Here is a 17,566-nt window from a genome sequence, read left to right as displayed (position 1 = left end):
TATTTAACGCTACATTACTTAAATGTTTCAATATAATATAACATACCTCATCGTTCCCTGGAGCACTATCCTGGTGCTACCCAGAGCTCTTTTCATTTCTCCAATAGAGGGGGCAATTCATTATATCAGTACTCTCTTTCCTCCCTAAAGCTTAAAGATTTCTTTCTTTAGCCTTCACAAGCAAACACTTTGTTTACAAACACTTTTAAGGAGTAAAAAAATTTTAATGAGTTATTTTCATTCAATGTGAATAAACATTTGTACAAAACCTTCACACAATGTCTCCTTCACCAACATGAGAGCATGGAATCATGGGAGTGATGAGGTGTCCTCAACACAGAGCATAATGGGAAACCAGAAGACAGGCCCCTCACCAAGGTCACATGACCCAGTTTAAGCCAACAGGAGCTGGTTTCTACTTTCCTTCTTTGTATTATGTGACCACAGAGGCCCCTCCCTCTCTAGAGGAGATAAATTAATGATAAATATTTTTTAAATAAAGCTCTGCTCTGATTGGTCAACAAATCGGAGTTGAAGTATAAACAGCAAGTGTCTCTGAACTCTTTCACAGTAAGCTACAGTCCTGTAAATGAACTCTTTGATCAGCCTCAAATCTGCTCCAGAGAAAAAAGGTCTGAAGAATCCATCATCACCCAGATTGTAGAAGGGGGGTGTTATCCTGAGGCTGTAGAACTTTTAACTGGTTCTAGATTTTAAATCCACAGCTAAGTCTCTAAACCTAAAGTCCAGAACCAAAGGCCGGCCAAGGAGGTTCACATGTATCCTGAATCATTCACCATCTCTGATCTAGAATGGAACTCTTTGATCCTCTCGTCTCAACACATTCTAGACACGTTCTCTAAACAGTCTGGCAGAGGTGAGCAGAGCGCCTCCTGCAAGACTCCATTCTTTCATCTAAATAAACTCCTCTGGATTCTCAAAGTCGGACAGCGGTGGATTCGCATCATTTTGGACTCTGTAGTCTATTTGCAGGTCTCTAACTGGTCAAGGACTCAGTCTGGAGCATCTTGCCTGCTCATTGGCTGTGCCTCAAAGGAACAGGAAGTGGACTTTGCAGAGTGGAAAAGCTTCATCAGGTCGAGGAACCGAAGGCGTACCTGTAGAAAACATCGGATTTAATACTTAGAAGAAAAACACAGAGCTCAGAGCTCTACACTTGCATGCTGAGGCGTTGCCTCATCTCACCTGTTGGGCAGTCTTGTTTCCCAGGTGGGTAGACACCTGTCTAAACGTTTTCCAGGTGGCTCCCCTCTCCTGACAGGCAGTCAGGATAGCTCGGTCCACCTCGCTGGAACAGGAACAATCAGAGTTAGTTTTTCCTCTTTTCTTATGCTACTTTTAGAATCATCTTAAAACATCTGGCTCTGAAAGCTTCGATGCTTAAATTCATTTTATTTTCATAATGTTTCAAGATCAGTGTTTATGTTTGTAGAACATTTCAAATGAAACATTTCTACAACATTTACAGTTTTATACAATACAAATGTCTTTGCTACTAGAAGATGTATGCTACAGAAGTTTTATTTTTTGGGTTTACAGATGTTCCGTCTCATTTTTATTCCTTAAGGATTTTTTATGGAGCATTTAATGAATATTAAAGAGACTGAACAGGGTGATCCGAAGGGCCAGCTCTGTTCTAGGATGCCCTCTGGACCCAGTGGAGGTGGTGAGTGACAGGAGAACGGCGGCTAAGCTGTCATCCCTGTTGGACAACGTCTCCCACCCCATGCAGCAGACTGTGACAGCACTGAGCAGCTCCTTCAGTGGGAGACTGCGGCACCCACGGTGTGGGACGGAGAGATTTCGCAGGTCTTTCCTCCCCACTGCTGTCAGACTCCACAACAAAGACTTTAACTGAACAAACACACACATCCACACATGTGCAATAACACTAAGTGCAATAATCTTTTCTGGCATCGTTGTATTTTTACTCAGTTGTATATAGCATTCGTATTCTATTTTTATCTTATTGTATATTTTTATTCTATTTTATTCTACTGTATATAGTATTTTATTTTATTCTATTCTGTACAGTTGTGTACTGTATTTATTCTTATTGTATTCTAATTTTTGCCTCATAACTTTTGCACTGTCCACTTCCTGCTGTGACAAAACAAATTTCCCACGTGTGGGACTAATAAAGGTTATCTTATCTTATCTTATCTTAGAACACGTTTCCAGAGCACGTGAACATTTGCAGGGTGTGTAATGTTTTATGCAACACAGATTTTGAATGTGTGATTGTGGCTGGTGCAACACTTATTGATGACTTTCTGATATTTTCTACAACATCTGAATAATGCCTGCCAACACTTTTTCAGGACACTGGAGTTTTTTGTCTCTAGTAGTTTCAGAACCTTGAAATGATGTTTCATCGTTATAATGTTTCTTTAGTGTTTTCTCTGACCGTGTCCACATGACGACTTTCTCCCCAGTGGCTGTCAAAGTGATGTTTTTGGCACAAACCGCTTGCCGCTGCCCCTCATCCTGTTCCTCTCTGTCGGTGCCTTGGTTCCCGTCAGGGGAACTCTGGGCAGCAGAGTTTGTGGTGTGGAACTCTTGGTAGAACTGGCGGAGTTCCTGCTGCAGGTCAGGATGATGGCAGAGCAAAGAAGAGAGCTGACAAAACAAAGAGAGGATCAGACTTCGGTCTCTCTCTGTTCCATTTTTTATCAATAACTTGATAAACCCATCATTCCGGAGGAAAATAATCAGTGTTTAATTATTTTATCAGTAGAAGACAGATTTAATTGACAGATTTCCTCAGGTCAGATCAGCTGAGGGGTCAAATGTCATCTACCTTACCTTGTTTATGTCCTCAGGTAAAGGGGCAGAGCTTCCTTGCAGTACTGACACCACCTGTTGGTAGAGTGAGGAGCTTTCTCCCAGGCTCCATCTCAGTTTCCATAGAAACACTCGACTGCGTTCAAATAGCTGCTGCTCCAGAAGCTGCGGAGATGAAGAGAGCTGATGAGTTGCACCTAAGTCACAGCACACCTCTGCGAGGTCACAGTGATGTCACCCACCAGGCCACAGCGGCGAGCTTGTCTGCGGTTCAGGAAGGCGGCAAAGTCTCTGAGCAGCTGAGGCCACGGCCGCAGAACGCTGCTTATTCTGTCATACAGGACATCAACTGCAGCAGTTGAGAACTCGTCCAACACACACATCAGTTCCTCCCACAAGCCCGGATACATCTGCACCGCCTCATAAACCTGACCAGGTAACAGGAAATACAAACAACTGCGGTTACACAATCTTGCTAAATACAATTCAATTCCAGAATTAAAGCCTCACCCTGTAGAGATAATCATGAGCGAACAGCACGTCTTCTGACTCTCTCTGATCATCTTCATCACTTTCTTCTGACAGTGGCTGAAACCAAACAGGAAGTCAGATATCTGCAGATATTAATTGGTTGATTGACTGAGAGCTGACTTTGGCCACTAAAGGTTTCACCTGCTGAGTTTTTCTGTCTCCATCTTCATCAGGATCACCACTGTCTTCTTCTGCTCCTCTAGGTGGTGTCAAGATTCCGTCCTGTTTACTCTCTGACCCCACCTCCTGCACATCGTCACTGACAGCAACACTTCCTGCAGCACTGGGTGAAGATTCAGACAGAACCAGGATGATGTCGCCCTCTTCCTCCTCCTCTTCATCAGTTCTGATGACATCATCCCCTGTCACCTGATGGGAGGTGGGGTCATCGCAGGAAGGAGGTGTAAAGGATTTGTGTTCCCTCCCCCTCCTCAGGGCTGCAAGTTTCTGACTGCATCGTCTAATTTGATCTCTGGTTGCCATGGACACAGTGGCAGTGCAAATGTCAGTGGGGGAATCGGTCCTGGTCAGGAGCAGGCGGTGAAGGAGGACTCGAGGAGGAGTGGGAGCGGAGGGGGCAGAGTCAGGGGGATGAGGGGGGTTGTGGTTTTGATTCAGCAATACAAAGCCGATCCGTCTGAAGTCCAGGTTCTGAGGGAGGCGGGGTGGGTATCGGGTCCCAGGGGGGACGCTGTAGGAGCTGGAGGGGGTTGGGATGTTTGAGGCGGAGCTATTATAGTGCCTAATGATTGGGTAGATGACGGGGAGAGAGCGCTGAAGACAGAAAAGAGATGGTTTTATATATGCACATACACACATACATACTCAGACTTCAAACTACACACATGAAAGCAGTGTTCTCTTCTGATTCACTGTAAAATCAGCCTAAGCACATTCTTAATCGCTGAGGCATCCCAACAAACACAATTGCAGTTTCAACAAAGTGTGTCAAGATTCCACATTAGAAAAGGAAAAGTTGCTGCAATAAGTCACAGAAACGCTCCAATTACAAAACAGATTTTTTGGTAGTTCAAAGAAAATATTCTATTTTTGCAGGAGGATCTAGTGTGAAATAAAGTGTGGAACTTCTCTGTTTGGTTTGCTAAAAGTTCAAAGGTCACAGTTGGTTTTGTTTCCATCACAAACGGTCTGTGTCAGCAGCATCAGCTAATCCTCATCACATCCTTTCTTCAGAATCTAAAATACCGTTCGTTTTTATGACCTCTAAGTGAACCTCATACCTATCAGAACTAGTGCTTCTCAGATTACACAGAGGGAGACACTGCAACAGCGGGAAAACCTGCAGCTGATGGGGAACTGGTTCCTGAGCTGCACGATAACACCGAGGAGACAGTGGGAGGACCACAAGGCTGATTACTGACCAGTTAACTACGTTTGCTATTTCCCTCTTCTCTTATAATCCATTCCATGGAGCAGCAGTCTAAGCAGAGACTCCCAGACCTCCCCTGGGCACCTGCTTCATCTCTCCAGTGTCACCTGGGTCTCCTCGGTCAACTGTTTGACACCATGTCATCAGTGCTTATTCTGGAACTAGTTTTCCATGAAGAGAAGACGGGCAGGAAAAATGCAGAGAGGAACAAAGGAAACACAAGCAGCCTTCCTACCAGCAGCCACAGAGGCATGACGCTCTCCTCTCTCTCCACAGGAGGTCGCCAGTCTGCTAAATTCACGGGACGACATGCCACTGGCATTGGGAGAACCCGCCGCTGGTACCTGAAGGTCTGCAGAAGACAGACAGATGGACTGTGTGTTTTTATGTACAGAGGTGTGATAAAGCAGATCATTTTTCGAAAAAATAATGCAGGGCTCTAGAGTGCGACCAATTTGGTCGCAAATGCGACCAAATTTTTCAGTGGTGCGACTAAAAATAAATATTTGGTCGCACAGGTGCGACCAACTGTTCCGGTAACAAAAAAAAAATCTCTGTAACTCTCCGTGTGGTCAACAACAGACACACATTATGCCCCTATCGTGGACTAAACCAATCAGAGATAGTCAGGGGCGGGACCTCTCTGATTGGCCGTGGTCCAGTTGAAAGTGCAGGTGGAAGAGAGAGGTGAGTAGCTTGAATAAAGCGATATCAATTCATTAACGGATTCCACACAAAGACCTAAACATGGAGCGGACCCAACACATCAGAATCAGCTTCGTCTTTCTCGGCTTTCTCACCCGACGGCCTGAACACGGACACGCTGTCGGAGCTTAGCGATTCTTCGGGTCCGCGCTGTGTTTACGTCTTTTTGCGCTGATTCTGAGCTGCAGGTTTTGCCTCTCTCCAACCAAAATTCACCGAGCCTGCAGCAAAAGAAGCAGCAAACTGCGCTTCACATTTGATCAATGTCATCATGAATTCCCTCTGACTTTTGCTGTTTTGCTTCCACCACGATAAAAATCACACTTCCTGCACAGCTCTCTCTCTCTCTGTACTTCAGGAACAGTTTCCCGTCTCAAATCTGTTTTCTGCATTATTCATTCGCTTATTACCCACCAGTCTAGCGTTGTTTACAGCGCTTTTTCTTTTTTCACTTAAATGACCTCGGACAAGAAAGCCTAATTTCTGCTGTTCAATACTGAAGAAATTCAAATTTCTTAAAATTATGCAAAATTGCAGAATATTTTTAAGGTTATCTGCTATAAAAAGCCAGACCAGGAAAATCTCCTTCATGTTTTCCTGTGTTTTATTCTCAGTTACTTTCACACAAAGGCATCTGCTGTGATTTTCACAATTCTGATGAAGTCTCATTACTGTACTGATAAATGATCAGAATTATAATATTTCTGACTGTCTGAGGCTAAATTGAATCAAATCAGGACTTTGAGAACCGGAATTGAATGGATTATAGAAATCAGTGATGATACTCAGCCCTAGTGAGCAGCCTGGGCCTGAGAGAAGTGGATGTACTGTAGCTGTGGGTAATAAGAAAAGATGAAAAGAACTATTGATAACTTTTTTGTTAAGTTAAGGCCTGATCTGTCTGAAATTCATAGCCAGTGCTCTGACACGGTGCCATCAATATTTGAATGCTGAAAAAGCACATTATATGCTGCAGTAAATGCACTGCCCAAGTGTCCCCTCTCCCCACGGCCTTTCAGCAGCAGACAGCAGCAAACAGGTCGTCAGAGGAGGCCAAGATGATGATTAAGTTTTTAACATTTTCTACAATATTGACAAAGCACTTTAAGCACAAGTTTGTTAGTTAATAATTTAGAAATTAATATTGTCTGTATGGACTTCCCCCCCCAAAGAAAGTGCACATGTAAAACTGCGGTGTTAAGCGATGCGGTTGAAAAATTTGAGTGCGCCTAACTTCTGTGCCGGTACGCCTAAATTTTTAAAGTTAGGCGTACCGGTGCGCCCATGTCAAAAAGTTAGTCTAGAGCCCTGTAATGGACAGCTCAAGTGGAGCGGTCGAAGAATAAACTTTTTAAATAAGTACTCATTTATGCAGCGACACAAATGTTCTAATACTGAAGAACATGAAAACATTACTTTTAGCTACATGTCGGCAAAGTTATGTGACATTAGTGATGTTAGTACTAGTGAGGTTCCACTTGCTTTTAAAGCCTTTACTCTAAAAGGCATATTGTTCAAAAATTGACTTTAATTTTACAGAAATTGTGATATTCAAACCTGAATATCACAGTACTAGCAGGATTCACAGCACTGTTAATGTTAGTTTGGTTATTTTGCTGGCTCCGTTTGGTGGTGTCTGTGTTTTTTTTAAATGAGCTGCTATGTTAAATTTGTGTTTTAATCCTGTAGCTTTGCACACATTTGATTTCCATGTTTGAGAACTGCAAGTGTTCAGATCATCTGCGATCATCTCTGAGGGACAGCTGATTGAGACCGAGGCTTTCCACCCTTGATGATACAGGACAAATTCAGCAGTGTGTGAGGAAGAGCCAGCACCAGCTGAGAGATGAAGAGAACAGACAGACTGTTCTCTCTATGAGAGGGACTACTTAAAAAAAAAAGAAGCTTAAAATAACTAATTATCTGTCCTAAATCACTCTTATTAGATAAAGTCATCATTAAATCTATCAAAGTGTTTTCAGTGTGGAAGAAAATACTCAGGGCGCTCAAGTAAAAACTATGAAAGGCAGTAAAAAGTTCTATATTCAGAAACTTAAAGTACGCAAATATCAGCAGCAGAATGCACCTGAAAATAAAAGTCTGTGTTTCTTTCAGTAATATGAAACATGGAGTGTTTTGGATTAGTAGTACTGCTGTTTGTTGAATTATATTGCTGTAGATGTTTATATGCTTTATGTATTTTGGGATAAGTTGATGTATAGTGCTATAATTTATAAGGATGTTATGTTTTTTTTAATCATTTTTGCCAGGTCAGTCTGTTTAAGGCTCCGATATCTATTCAATATGACTTAAAACAGTTATGGGATGATTTTCTCAAAATCAAAATAAATTTTTCACAAAATTGACAAATCGATAAATCAATCTACTCTTCATTTTATCTAACAAACACATAGTTATCACAACTCGTAAATTGTCTTTTTACCCATATAAATAAGCTTTCAGACAAATTTGGTATTGCCAATATATTAAAAGAACAATATTTGTCTCTCTTATTTGAAACAGAGTTAAAGTTCACTGCTGTACATTTTTAATTAAATGCAATACATTTAATACTGGCCATGTTATATTTACATGACCAAACTGAAATGACACTAGTCTCATTAACAACATTAGCTAACTAGTTAATGTTAAAATTACTGTTGGGTACAGAAATTAAGCCCAACAATATTGTATTTACAGTCCTGTGGTCTTAGCCTCAGATACTTCACAAACCAAAAAAATCTAATTAAAAAACATACATAATTTTCGCTTTCAAAAGGCCAGGTGCTTGGAAGGATGCAACCCATGAATTGGGACGCACCATGTATGTGTATGTATGTCTGCGTTACCTTGACAACGTTGTCAGGAAAACCTGGCCGGCAGCACTGCAGGATCCTTCGTCGAACCTGAACCAGAGATTTCCTCAGCAGGAACTGGGACACCAGTTTGGGTGGGTCACATGACCCTTCCATATTCCTGAGGCCGAGCACCAACAGACTGAAACACACACACACACGCACACACACACACTAAGGGCATGGTGAAGGTTTTTCTCAGGCCTCTTTGTGTTACAGTGAGTGTGTGCTCACCAGTCCTCAGCCGGAGTGAAGGCTGCTGTCCTCCGGGGGCAGTACAGCGCGGGATCTAGGCTAGCACAAGGCAGCAGCTCCGGGTACATGAAGACGGGCCGTGTGGCAAAGAGCCAGGCAAGCTCAGCCGGCATGACGGGGAAGCAGCGCACTGTTAGCATGTAAAAACAAGTTTCAATCAAAGTTTCAAGTCAATCAATCAGGAAGCCCCGCCCCCACTTGTACTCACTCCGTCCCCGGGCATCACGGGGGCGAAGCTGTGGCCGGTAGCTGATGGGAGCCTGACGCAGCTCATCCAGCAGCTGCAGCGCCATCTGCAGGTTGGATGCTCTGAAGACACTACAGAAACCAGGAAGAGCCAACAAACCAATCAGCTCGGCCCGCTGCGCCAGCAGGTCTACCTCACACTGAAAGACAGGAAGTGAGCTTCAATGGGTGCATTAACAACAGGAAGTACATCACAACACATCCAGGTGAGTTACCAGGAACTGCCGGCAGGTCTCCGCTTCGCTGTGCAGTCTGGGCACAAGTGAGGTCAGCAGGTAAACCTGAGTAAGTAGCTGGACATGCTGAAAGAAAGACGACAGGTGAGTTCAGTTGCTGTTATCATGGTAAAAGCATGGTAAGAGCTCTCAGCCGCCATGCTGAAAGAGTAGAGTTTACCTGTTGGAGCTGCTGCTGCAGGCATTTCCTCTGCTCAGCGTTTAACTTGTACACGATCAGCTCTGTGTGCGTGTCATGTGGCACTCCAGTCAGCTGTTTCCTTCTTATAAATGCCAGCTGCTGCTTCACCGTGCGCAGCTCTGCGATTGGTCCATCCTCAGCCTCATCATCAGGACACTCTCTGATGTGAAAACACACAGACAGTGATGTATCTGTGTGTGTGAGCATGTATTCATGTCTTTGTGGGGACCAAAAAATTGGAAGTTTACTATACTTGTGGGGACCAACAGCCCTCATGCGGACCAAAATCCCAGTACCCACAAGTTTGAAGGCCTTTTAGGGAATGTCACGGTTACAACTGTGTTATGGTTAGGTTAGGTTTAGGCATTCATTTTTGATGGTCAGGGTTCGTTGCTAGTGAAAGCATGTCAATTAGATGTCCCCACAATATATGAATACCCGACTGTGTGCGTGTGTTAGTTACGCACCTGTCCTGCTGCTCCTCAGGTGTGTGGATCTGAAATGTTTGTGCTTCCTCCTGTGGCTCTTCCTCTTCCTCATGGCCTTCATCATCCACTTCCTGTCCAGCCAGGTCCTCTTTCAGCTGAGACACACAGAAAGGTGAGGAGACAGGTGAGGAGACACTGAGGAGACAGGTGAAGAGACACTGAGGAGACAGGTGAAGAGACACTGAGGAGACAGGTGAAGAGACACTGAGGAGACAGGTGAAGAGACACTGAGGAGACAGGTGAAGAGACAGGTAACCTGAAGGTGTTTTATACCGTCTCAAAGAGCTCCTCCATCAGCTCGTTCACCTCCTTTTCTGAGGACATAAACACAAATTATCATCTTCAGCAGGTATTAATCACATTTATTGCTCGCTTATGATACATTTAATATTGGCCATGTTATGGATGCACCCTTGATGCATCCATCAGAGTGTGTGTGTGTGTGTGTGTGTGTGTGTGTGTGTGTGTGTGTGAGAGAGGGTAGACCGGAGGAGAGGAGAGGAAAAAAAAATACAATAAAAAAAATTTAAAATCCATGGACCTTTGATTGTTAGCCGCCCACTGATTACTGATTTCTCAGATATTACGGCTGATCACCTGAGGCACCCTCCCGAACGTGTGCACTGAGTTTAAACAGATGACTGAGCAGCTCCTTTGTAAATGCAGGGAAAATCTGAACACATGTGTGTTTGTGTACTTACTGGTGATGCGGACAGCCTTGTCATCACGGTAATCCTCTACATCGGGCTCGTCAATGTCAGCCAGGAAGTTGTACTCTGGATCATCCTCGTCATCACACTCCTCTGTCAGAAAAAGATTCTTGATCAGTTTGAGTCCAGTCAGAACTCTAATCCCTGCTCTGTTATGAACCCTCACCTTCATTGTCCATGTCTGAGCTCATCAGCCCTCTCAGCCAATCGGTCCACTCCCTGTCCTCGTGGGTGGAGCTAGAGTCGTACATATCAGGTGTGATGTCAGGAGCTTGGAGTTCTGCCTCCAGCCGGCCCAGCGGGACATCCCTGAGAGGACGTTTGGACCGAGTCCGAGACGCCATGAGACCGGCCTCATCCTCCGACTCAGACAGAGGCTGACGACACAGATGATCCATAATGATCTGTCGCTTTGATCTATATCGTTATCGTATATTGATGCATCACATGACCAGATTGTCTCCATGGTTACCTGATAGGGCTCCATACAAACAGCCAGCTCCTCCTCCACAGCATGAAGCTTCTCCAGGAAGGTCCTGTCAGTCACAGGTTTAGGAAGTGGAGCTTTGGGGGGAGGGGGCGGCCCCATGGAAACAGACCTTGCCCTCACAAGTCTGGACCGACTCCGTGACTTCTGATAGGATGGAAGACAGGAAGCAGGCTTTAAAGTTTAGGTAGGCCAGGGCTCTCCAGCTCCAGTCCTCGAGAGCTACTGTGCTGCAGCTTTTAGATGCATCCCTACTCCAACACAGTTGAATCAAATGGTTGAGCTACTTCTTCAGCATGCCATCAAGTTTGGCAAAGCCCTTAATTTGATTCAGGTGTGTTGGACCAAGAATGCATCTAACATTTGCAGGACAGAAGCTCTCAAGGACTGGAGTTTGAGACCCCTGAGGTAGACAGTGTCCCATTCACAGGTTCAGAAAAAAGTAAACTCAGAGCTTTTAGGGAAATCAGCAAATAAAAACAATGTTTTATACTCAGGTTTCATAAACCGGTGTGTTTAAAACTGCGGAATATTCCTGTTTTCACTCAAATCTCCATGTTTTACCATTAGATCAACAGAAATAATTTGATCAGTAGTTTTGCCATTTGGTCATCAATAAAGTTTTTGAATTTGTTCATTTCTAACAATCTGACGTTTGAGGGACCAGACAACACTGATTGTTTCACACATTTTCACTTCTAAAGCTCTGACTGATCAGCAGACTGACAGCGATGATCACACTCTGAGGACCTGCCATGGGCTGGAGCTGTCCTCCTCAGCTCGGGGCAGCCGAGTCCCTCGAGGAGACGAAGCTGTGCTCTCCATGTCACTCTCCTGGAACGTCTACACAGACACACAACCAATGAAAAATCAGTAGCCAGTCATCATCAACATCACAGCACGCTGCAGACGCTTGGAGCCTCACGTCTTCAGCCGTCTCGTCCTCCTCCTCCTCCTCGGGATGGTACTCGTCATCAGAGGAGTCTTCCTCAGCCAGAGGGATGTCGACAAACTGCGGAGCCTGAAGACAGACACATGTAGCTGAAACTTCATTGACACTGTAATTCCACACAGAAAACAAAGGAGGTCACACACATCCTACAGCGTTAGTCTCAGCGTTCAGCAGAGAAATAAGAATCACATTTTATGACTACTACAAAAACACTAGAGTTGGAGAAAAAAAGACTTTAAAAATGCCTCTTTTTACTTTTAATTATTTTTAAATTGCTAACCTGCTTTAAAACTGTTCATACTCTGACTAAAAGTCAGGTCAGATATACACTACCAGTTAAAAGTTTGGACACACCTTGTCATTTAATGGTTTTGCTTATTTGAACTACTTTCTACATTATAACTGCAAACTGAAGATATCAAATATATAAAGCAGGATATATAGAAATGTAGCAAAACAAAATAAATAACTCTAAATATGCCTTATAGTTTAGATTCCAGAAAGTTAGACACAAACTTTGTTGACAGCGTTGCAAACCCTTGGCATTCTCTCAATGAGCTTCACGAGTAGTCACCTGAAATAGTTTTCACCACAGGTGAGCCTTTTCAGGGTTCATTTGTGACATTTATTGTCTTCTTACAACCGATGGTCCCCAACTGTGTTATTGTGCACAAGTCAGGTTGGTACTCAGCGGACATAACTATTTGACAACTATTAGAATTCATATAAGGGCAAGAACCGATCAGCTAAGTAAAGAGAAACGACAGTCCATCATTACTTTAAGAGTTGAAGGTCAGTCACTCTGGAAAATTGCTAACATTTTGAATGTGTCCCCAAGTGCAGTGGCAAAAACCACGAAACCCTACGATGAAACTGGCACACACAACGACCGCTGCTGAGGATAAATTCATCCGAGTCACCAGCCTTAGAAATCGCAAGTTAACAGCACCTCAGATTAGAGTCCAGGATAAATGCCACATAGAGTTCCAGTAGCAGACACATCTGTACATCAACTGGTCAGAGGAGACTACGTGAATCAGGCCTTTATGGTCAAATAGCTGCTAAGAAACTACTACTAAGAAAAAGCAACAAGCAGAAGAGATTTGTTTGGGCCAAGAAATACAAGGAATGGACATCAGACCAGTGGAAATCTGTGCTTTGGTCTGATGAGTCTAAATTTGAGATCTTTGGTTCCACCCGCCGTGTCTTTCTCATCCGACACAGAAAAGGTGAACGAATGGTCTCTACATGCATTGTTCCAATCGTAAAACATGGAGGAAGAGGAGTGATGTGTGTGAGGTGGGGGTGCTTTGCTGGTGACACTGTTGGAGATTTATTCAAAATTGAAGGCACACATGGCTACCACGGCATCCTGCAGCGACATGCCACCCGATCCAGTTTATGTTTAGTTGGACTACCATTTATTTTTCAACAGGACAATGACACCAAACACACCTCCAGGCTGTGTTGGGGCTATTTGACCAAGATGGAGAGTGATGGACTGCTGCGCCATGGCCTGACCTCCGCAGTCACCCGACTTAAGCCCAATCGAGATAGTTTGGGACAAGATAGATCACAGAGTGAAGGCAAAACGGCCAATAAGTGCTCAATATCTCTGGGAACTCCTTCAAGACTGTTGGAAAACCATTTCAGATGACTACCTCATGAGGCTCATCAAGAGAAAATGAAGAAAGGTATAAAAGCAGTTTGTATATTTTTACAAATCGTCAAGAACACAGTTAAAAATATATATTTTTAAAAATACTAACATTAAAAATTAAAACAATTACATAATCTACTTAAAAAAAAGAAAAAATTACAAACTCATTTTTTAAATTTTATGTTAGTTTCAAATGTTTTTAATATCTAGAGATGTAACTAAAATAAAATAAGAATTTTAAATCTGAATTGTTTAACATTTAAGAACTGAATTAATGTGTAATTGAATTAATTTGATGGCTATTTCTCCAAATTAAATAAATGAAAAATGCCAATGAAAATTTTAAAATGATTAAAAAACACTTTACGGTGTTAAAAATTGAATTCAAGTCAAATGCTGACAAAATGCCATTAAAAGCTTTTACGTCATTTTAAAACATTTCGAAAAAATGCAGGGATTCAAATGTTTTTCAGATGATTTTAAAAAGTTACACTTAACTGAAGACTTTATAAAGATTGCAGTCAGGATTTCAGGTTTGACCTTTGACCTTTACCTTGACGATGTCACTGGTTTTCTTGATGGGCGAGATGGTCCAGGTTGGAATCACCTGACAGAAAACAAAAAGTTCAGAGTGCTCTGTGTGTGTGTGTGTGTGTGTGTGTGTGTGTGTGTGTGTGTGTGGGCTGCTGTAAGTGGACTCACTACGCCTTTCTCCACCACCTCCTTCAGCTTAGATCGAGTCATTTTGGGCTCCTGCAGAAAAGAAAGAAAGTCTGTAAGCAGGGTCAGGACTCACGTGATGGCAGTGAATGATTGATTTTGATTGGATGATAGACTCACAAATGGAGGGACAGCCTCAGTCTCATTAATGGCAGCTTTCATCATGGCCACCACATGCTCATTGGTGATCACTTCCTGTGGGTCAAAGGCCAACGTTTAAACTGTAAGTTTCCCATATTCTTGTTGAAAGCCTTTGAGTTTGTTACACTTCATATCTTTAAAAGAGCTCAGAGTAACCTCAGAGAACTGAATGTACTAAAGACTGTCAAAGACTGACAGTATTCTTTAATAAGCCGTTACCATCTAACAGGCATCCTACTCCAAGTCATTAAAGGGTAAGTCACATGACACTTCATGGACAAATACTTCAAATTAAACTGCTTCAAAGACAGTAGGCTTAAAAACCTGAATTCAATCAAAAATCGTGATCACACCCTCTCCAGGCATGTGGGTGGAGGCACTCACGTGGATGATGTTTTTCACGTTCACTGTGGTCAGGTTGTGCTGTTTGGACTTTGTCTCCAGTGACTGATCCAGCTGTCTGTCAATCTCCACCTCCACTCCTGCCTCCTCCTCACTCTCTGAGGCCCCATCCCTTGGCTCCTCCTCCTCAGCCAGTTTCCTCTTCCTCCTTCTGGCGGCCTTCTTCTTGGCAGCCTTCATCTCCTCCTGGCTGTCCTCTGATGGAGAGATCGGTCCATCAGAGACACGGGTCCTCACAAAGCCACCAGCGTATGTGCATGTGTGTGCATTACCCATGGTGATGACGAGTCTGGAGTCAGTGGTGTCTTCCTCCGCCAGCTGGTAACGCTGCTCCTCCTCCTTCTCCTGTAGCAAAGCATCATGGGAGGCGAACTGCAGCAGTGTAGTAGCAGTGACGGCAGGAGCTGGGCCGGACAGGCTGAGTTTAAGACACTTTCGGCCCGAGTTCATCGTGCAGAAACATGACCTCTGAAACAGTGACATCAGACTCAAACAACTTATACAGATGAGAATAAAAAGTATTGAAGGGACACCCAAGCTGTAACTCCCGCCCCTCAGCAGGCTTCCAAGAGTTGACCAATCACAGCAAACAAGATCAGAAGATTAATAACAGTTCTTTTTGAACTGAGCCTCAGAAGGAGACCCTGGTGCAGGCAAGCAGGGTGGACCTCCTTTAGCAAATCTAAAAGGTTAGCTGCTTCTGTTCGCAGCTCCTGTCGGTGTGAACATGCTGTTAAAGACCGAGAGACATGAGACCTGAACCAGCAGAGGAATGGGCAGACAAGGAACCAGTAGCCACCGTGGTAAACTACCTGAATTCACCTGCGTTTACCTGTTTTAGCCGCTTCGGCTCTTCGTCCCGCCTCCCGCCGGCTAGCTGCTAACGTTAGCCCCAGAGGTCCGTGGGCCGCGAGGGTGATCCAGCTCAAGAGTGCACGGGGCAGCAGGCCTTCTTGTCCGTTCTCGGTACCCACACGATAACGGGCATGGTCTGGTGCAGCACAGACTAACTTACCGCCACAACGTCAGACGAGTCTGCCTCCAAAAACTACATTTCCGGCGCCCTCACTGTGACGTATGGAGCGGCGTAATTTTCCTTCTTCTTCTTCAGTTTCATGGCGGTTGGCAAACAAATTCTAGGTGCATTAGCGCCACGTACTAGATTGTAATTTTTATCAAAACCTACAGTACCACCGTTATTTTCTTATTAAAATTCCTGTCTCTTTCAAAAATGTAAAAATATCAGCAAAAAACTATGCTCCCCGAGTCTCTTTGAAATAATTCCCTTCTCCTTAAATTATTCTTGTTCTTATGAATGTAACAAGTGTCACCTGGCAGTTTGCTGCTCTCTGCCAGGTGATTAGCAGAGGAGCTTTGAAAAGGTAGTGGGTGTGAGGGGTGAGGTTAGCGCTCTTCTGTGGGAAATTCCAGAGGTGATTAACTCACTCGGGTGCGAGTGGGTATATAAGATAAGATAAGATAGAACTTTATTAATCCCTCGGGTGGGTTCCTCTGGGAAATTCGACTTCCAAAAAGCACAGCAACGACCGAAGTTACAGTTACAGAATTGTTATATATATATATATATATATATATATATATATACACACACACACACACACACACACACACACACACACACACACACATATATATATATATAAATACAGAGACAAATATAAATAAAATATACAAAGGGGATAAATAGAATAAATAGGAATAAAAAATAAAAATACAAGTGAATTGCAGAATATAGTTCGGTAAGAAACTTTTACCATTTTGTTTGGATCAATTATTATTGTAGGTGCCCATTTTTAATGCGTGTTGTTGGACTTTTTTTAGTTTCGAGTTTTAATGGAGGAATTGATCAAGGTCTAGATCGACTGCGCGCAGGGAAACCGATCAATATTGTAGGTATGTTGAGTGTTTGTTTTAAGTTTTGTGATTTTTGAATGGTTTAATAAAACTCATATTTTATTGGGTAACATTTTAATCGATAATGTTGTTTGTGTTTTTCAGCTGTTGTTGTGCTGTCTCTGCTGTCCTTTTTTTTTTTTTTTTTTTTTTTATTCTCTTGATTGATTTGTAATTTTGTTTTGGTTAGTACGTCCAGCCGTAAAGGCGGTTAATGACTGAGAGTGAGTTGTGTAAGGGCGGAATAACCTTTCTTGTTTTAGTTTTTTTTGTTTGTGCCACTTCCCTTTATGTCCCAGATTGCAGGTCATGCATAGCGCTGATTCCCAGCTGTGCTGAGACCCGAATTATGTGCAGTGCGTGCCCACGGGTAGATTAACTGCAGTGTCTGTAAACGGGGTGTGACGGTAGCAGCAGGGGCGGATCTAGAGAAATAATTACACACTTTAGTTACATAAAACATGTGAGTTTGGATCTTATGTACTGTATAGCCTATATAATAAATAAATATGTAGCCCAATAAGTATAAAATCCAGAAAGCTACACAACATGGGGCGGTTCATTTACAAACACAAGTCTAACTTACATTTCACACTGTTTTTTGTTAGAAAACAATCACATTGTTACAGCTTAAATTACACAAAATGTCAGAAATCTGCACTGTCATGAACAAAAATTTAAACCTAATTTTTCACGATTTGTTGGATGAACCCTCTGAGGTCTGAAATACAACCGGCCATTTTTGACTCCTTTTGAGTTTACGTTTGTATTTCACCCTCAAATTGTTTCATTTTATTTTTTCCCCTTGCCTTGTTTGGTATCTTTCTTTTCAGCTCAACTGAATTTAGTTGTTTTTTTCACTGACATACTGCATTAGTATTACTGATC

At 43.0% G+C, this 17,566-nt stretch overlaps 1 protein-coding gene across 1 annotated transcript; it reads right to left on the bottom strand.

The window, feature by feature from the left end:
- Positions 1-331: 331 nt before the first annotated feature.
- LOC308383983 (GON-4-like protein) lies at positions 332-15,842 on the bottom strand. Its single transcript, XM_080862268.1, has 26 exons — positions 15,597-15,842; positions 15,037-15,232; positions 14,747-14,961; positions 14,342-14,416; positions 14,204-14,254; positions 14,055-14,108; positions 11,815-11,910; positions 11,631-11,732; positions 10,875-11,036; positions 10,569-10,779; positions 10,394-10,495; positions 9,966-10,006; positions 9,672-9,787; positions 9,184-9,364; positions 9,003-9,089; positions 8,750-8,927; positions 8,521-8,671; positions 8,281-8,428; positions 4,962-5,078; positions 3,478-4,110; positions 3,316-3,393; positions 3,048-3,233; positions 2,827-2,970; positions 2,429-2,640; positions 1,207-1,309; positions 332-1,118 (listed from the first exon to the last, which is right to left on the bottom strand). Exons 2-26 carry the CDS (start codon positions 15,212-15,214, stop codon positions 1,014-1,016), a joined length of 3,726 nt encoding a protein of 1,241 aa, XP_080718394.1. The 5' UTR covers positions 15,215-15,232; positions 15,597-15,842; the 3' UTR covers positions 332-1,013.
- Between the last annotated feature and the right edge of the window lie 1,724 nt (positions 15,843-17,566).

The sequence above is a fragment of the Rhamphochromis sp. 'chilingali' genome (assembly GCF_963969265.1).
Source record: "Rhamphochromis sp. 'chilingali' genome assembly, chromosome: 17".
NCBI lineage: Eukaryota > Metazoa > Chordata > Actinopteri > Cichliformes > Cichlidae > Rhamphochromis > Rhamphochromis sp. 'chilingali'.
The sequence above is the reverse complement of the archived record's forward strand: the minus strand, read 5'-3'. Positions and strand labels throughout refer to the sequence as shown.

Coding starts and splice junctions, on each gene's coding strand:
- LOC308383983 (XM_080862268.1), bottom strand. CDS start 15,214: ATGAACTCGGGCCGAAAGTGTCTTAAACTCAGCCTGTCCGGCCCAGCT. Junction 8,672..8,749: donor CCGTGATGCCCGGGGACGGA/GTGAGTACAAGT, acceptor ACATGCTAACAG/TGCGCTGCTTCCCCGTCATG. Junction 8,429..8,520: donor TTCACTCCGGCTGAGGACTG/GTGAGCACACAC, acceptor TGTGTGTTTCAG/TCTGTTGGTGCTCGGCCTCA.